The 4,224-nt window shown below is 34.9% G+C and overlaps 1 protein-coding gene across 1 annotated transcript; it reads left to right on the plus strand.

Annotated features, from left to right (window-relative positions):
• Positions 1 to 852: 852 nt before the first annotated feature.
• LOC142974186 (solute carrier family 22 member 3-like) lies at positions 853 to 3,504 on the plus strand. The gene is made up of 6 exons (XM_076116350.1): positions 853 to 863; positions 1,273 to 1,424; positions 1,773 to 2,093; positions 2,253 to 2,384; positions 2,741 to 2,922; positions 3,334 to 3,504. Exons 1-6 carry the CDS (start codon positions 853 to 855, stop codon positions 3,502 to 3,504), a joined length of 969 nt encoding a protein of 322 aa, XP_075972465.1.
• The last annotated feature ends 720 nt before the right edge of the window (positions 3,505 to 4,224 follow it).

A 4,224-nucleotide genomic window follows, 5' to 3' on the forward strand; every position in this document is an offset into this window, starting at 1 on the left:
TATTGCATGTCAGTGTCAGGTCATTACCAAAATAGTTTTGAACGACCCAAAGCTGACAGTCACATGACATAGGTACTTTACAAATAACGCACACGCGACAATGATCACCCATGCGAAGAATAGTCGTCTCCACAATTCTTTTTTGTAATGTTAATACTATAATAATACTATAATAATACTATAATAATACTTCTTTCTAGGTGTAAGTATTTAAACTGCAGTTACACTGAAATATCAGAAATACAAAAGAACTCAAGCATAGATTACAAATGTAGTAGTTATGACATGTTTTATAACAACGATACATGTACTGAAGATAATTTCGATACATCTAGTACTACGGAGTGTACTGAGTGGGTTTATGATAATCCTAATAGCTTCGTAGCTCAGGTAAGGGGAATTATATTTTTATTTAATGCATATTGAAGTGAATCCTTTTTATAATGTCCAATAATATGTAGCCTAGAAATGTTTTTTGGATGTATAAAAAATGTTCTTTGGTATGACAACTTATGATGGCAGATGATAGATTTCTAATAATGAGAGTATTTATTTCGATTTCTGTACAATTTTATTTTAATAACATTTAAAGGTTATGGAACAGTTCGGAGAAGGATGGGATCAAGTTTGTCCTTGTTTTATTGCATCGTACAAAAGAACACGTAAATTATTTCCTACATCCATGCCTATGTCGTTGTTTTATACTGAAGAAGACTTAGTGCTAGAGTCGCAATAATGGTTTTCACGGTCAAATTGTTGTAGTTTAACCTTGGCTGTGAAGATTGGAAGCGGACCTTGGTGGGTTCAATGCACAGCACTGGTTATATGATTGGTTTGCTTCTCATCGGTCCGATGTCAGACAAGTATGTTGTATTCAAACTTTATATTCCAGAGTTTGGTACCGTGCCCGGTAAATGGCAAGGTCGCCCTCTATATAATGGGACTAACATGTTTAATGACGAAACGGTTGTATTTCATACACCTTTGCCTAAGCTTTCAGGTATAACAGGCATGATATTATGTACATTCCAAACGGTAAAAATACAAAAACGGTCAAAGTATTCCATTTGTTAATGCTCTGCTGTTGTGCAAGTTGGGCAGAATAAAATATAAAATTGACTGTGGACGTTTTATAAGATAAGTCCTATTCCGTTTCAAAAAGATTTAGTTGTCAAAGCGTAGAAGACAGATGGATTTCTGCCTTTTTAATGTTAGTATTCTATAGGAGAAAAGAAACTCAGGAATATAATTAAATGTCTTGATCTTTTTCAGAATAGGCAGAAAGAGAATGGTAATATTCAACATGCTGGCCGCTGGTATCCTCGGCGTAACAAAGAGTGCGGTCACATCGTACTGGGTATTTATAGCACTTGAAATGTTGGAACCGCTGTTCGGAGAATGTTACTCCACTATCTTCACTCTTGGTAAGTTCACTTTACAAAATAGTTTCATAACATCATCAGTAGTCCGATTCTCTGCTACTATCAAGTATCGAGAGCGGCTAGCCATCGAAAAATCTCTGACCAGCGCCCCTAGCGGACGTCGTGGAGACTATTTTGTCGTACATTTTAATAAGTAGGTTTGTAAAAAATGTAAAAGCTCGTTGACGTCACCAGATCGTGTGTTAAGCAAACTTTAACTTGGACATTCCAAATGTGTGGTGGCTTTGGATTACATTTGTTAATTCGCTCCTAATTTTATGTTCCTCCTTTTATATAATTTTTACTTTTCTATACCTTATGATTTTCTTTATATCTTTTATTGTATTTCAGCTGTGGAAATGGTCACCAAAAAACATCGACCAGTGATGATTGTTGTATTATCAACTTTTGCCACCATAGGACAGATCTTAATGGCTGTAATAGCGTATTATACACCTGAATGGAGAAATTTCCTTATATGCATCTACGCTCCGGGCCTTTTCATCATTATGTACTCATTTTTGATGGACGAGAGTCTAAGATGGCTGCTTATCAAAGGAAAGAAGGCAGAAGCAGAAGAAATAATAAGAGCAGCTGCTAAAATGAACAAAATAAAAGTAGACGAAAATGCTTTAGAGAATTTGAAATGCGAAGAAGAAGTTACAAGCGCAAGTTTTGGGACTTTAATCAAAATGACGTTTTCTTCAAAAACCTTATTTTTTAGACTGTTGATATGTTTTTGTATGTGGTTTACTTCTTTGTTTAATTCTTATGCACTTTTGATTAATTCTGTGTCTTTGGAAGATAATAAATATGTGAATTATGGCCTAGTGTCGTTGTCTAGTGCTCTTTCCGGGTTGATATTGTTGTATGTATTGACAAAGTTCAAAAGGAAAGGACCGTTGATTCTGGCGTTGACGCTGACTGGACTGTTTTGTATGACGCAGGCGTTTGTTCCTAAAGGTAATTATATAATTTCATTATTGCTATTTTCTGAAACTTTGTTGTTGTTAAATATTAAGTTAAATGTTTACTTTTATTTTAAAATGTTCTTCTCTAGATAACTAAAGAACGTTCTGTGTCTAGTTTTAAGTTATAACCTTTGCCATTAATTCATAGATGTCAACCAATTTTGTTGTTGCAAGATATAGTGATATACATATATATTATATAGATATAGTATAATTTAGCCCATTTGTGTAATTCAATTCGTGACCCTGTAAGTCGCACTTCTGCTCATACACCTAACCTCTTTACTTACAAGTCTCTTTTTCTAACAAGTGAATAATTAAATTCTAAATGTTTTTCATCCTTCACAGAATACAGATGGCTATCAACATTACTATATCTCTGCGGGAAGGTCAACGCGAGCATCAGTCTCCGAGTATCGTACCTGTACACAACAGAACTATTCCCGACATACACACGCAACACCATGCTTGCACTGTGTTCTTCGTTGGGCAGAACTGCTACTTTACTGGCTCCACAAACTCCTTTACTGGTAAGTTGGGTTATTTAATGATTATAAATTCGAAAGCAATGGCATTTTTCTAACGAAATGATTTGTCGAATCCACCTATTATACAATAAACAATTCTAGAACATCACTTTTTATATCCGGTGTCAGATCCAAGACCAACGAATTAACGTGTGTTTCGAGGCTGTGGGGTACCATTGAACATGGTTTAAACCATTTCAAGTAAATCTTAGGAGGAAGATACTGGAACAACATTTTTGTTTAATCCAAGACCCAAATACATAATCTACTTTGCAGTCACATTTATTCACAAAGCAGTAAAAAATGACGTAGTGATGGCTACCACAATATTTGCATCATATTAGTTGTAGTCACATTGTTAAACATGACTATTTGAACAAAGATATTTACGAAATAATAGATTTTTCCTTTCAGTTAAAATACTGGTCAGGTCTACCATCCCTCCTGGTCGGGATTCTATCCCTCATGACTGCGTCAGTAGTGACGCTGATGCCGGACACTTCAGAAGACGTCCTGCCAGACAACGTGAGACAAGCGGAAATTGTCGGAACGAAGAAGGAAAAGGAAATGTGCTCTAAGTTGTAAATAGTAGCAAATAATTTCGTGTAATAAAGTAACTAGCCTTTGCCCACGATTTTATCTTAGTAAACTTGAATATTGTAATCCCTCTCCCCGTTTGGGAGGAGACCCTTGCCCAGCAAGGAGACGGTGGACGGTCAGGAATAGGTAAAAAAAAAATTGAAACGTTCTATACCTAATTTATGTCTCAAAACTGATTTGGCAATTTAAACGTATCAGAAAAACAAGTATGTAAAGGTCAATTTCGTATTTAAATTACTTAAGTACTTTCGCTCACAGCACTTGTTGTATGGAAATATTATTTTATTCTTTATTATTTAAAACTTTTATTTAAGTTACATTAAAATAGCTACGGTGTTTTCCGCCGTAATATATTATTATAATCATCATATGTCAAATGGTATATAGTACTCTATTAAGCGGCAATCTTATATTACAAAATCATTTAAAAATTGATTCTCCAGCAGAAATAAAGTTCTGGAGTGAAAGAATAAACTGTAATAGTTATTCTGATCACGTTTGATTCCCGGTTGAAAGGCGACTATATTGAATCGGTTCTCGTGTCAGCGTACTACATACACTACTTTATTAGACCACACAGCTTCAATTCTAACCAGTTTTCTTTGAAAACCAGACATTTTCTTTTTTAAAGTGGTCATACTACTGTCAAAGACGTTTAAGTGACTGACAGTCCCACCTTGCTATAGCTTAACTTTTTTTAACAGT

Source organism: Anticarsia gemmatalis, chromosome 7 (assembly GCF_050436995.1).
Source record: "Anticarsia gemmatalis isolate Benzon Research Colony breed Stoneville strain chromosome 7, ilAntGemm2 primary, whole genome shotgun sequence".
Taxonomy (NCBI): domain Eukaryota; kingdom Metazoa; phylum Arthropoda; class Insecta; order Lepidoptera; family Erebidae; genus Anticarsia; species Anticarsia gemmatalis.

What these genes read in the sequence shown, in the direction of transcription:
- LOC142974186 (XM_076116350.1), top strand. An exon ending in AGAAGAAGTTACAAGCGCAA is followed by an intron (nt 2,094 to 2,252) that starts GTTTTGGGACTT and finishes ATTATGGCCTAG; the next exon opens with TGTCGTTGTCTAGTGCTCTT. An exon ending in CTCCACAAACTCCTTTACTG is followed by an intron (nt 2,923 to 3,333) that starts GTAAGTTGGGTT and finishes TTTTCCTTTCAG; the next exon opens with TTAAAATACTGGTCAGGTCT.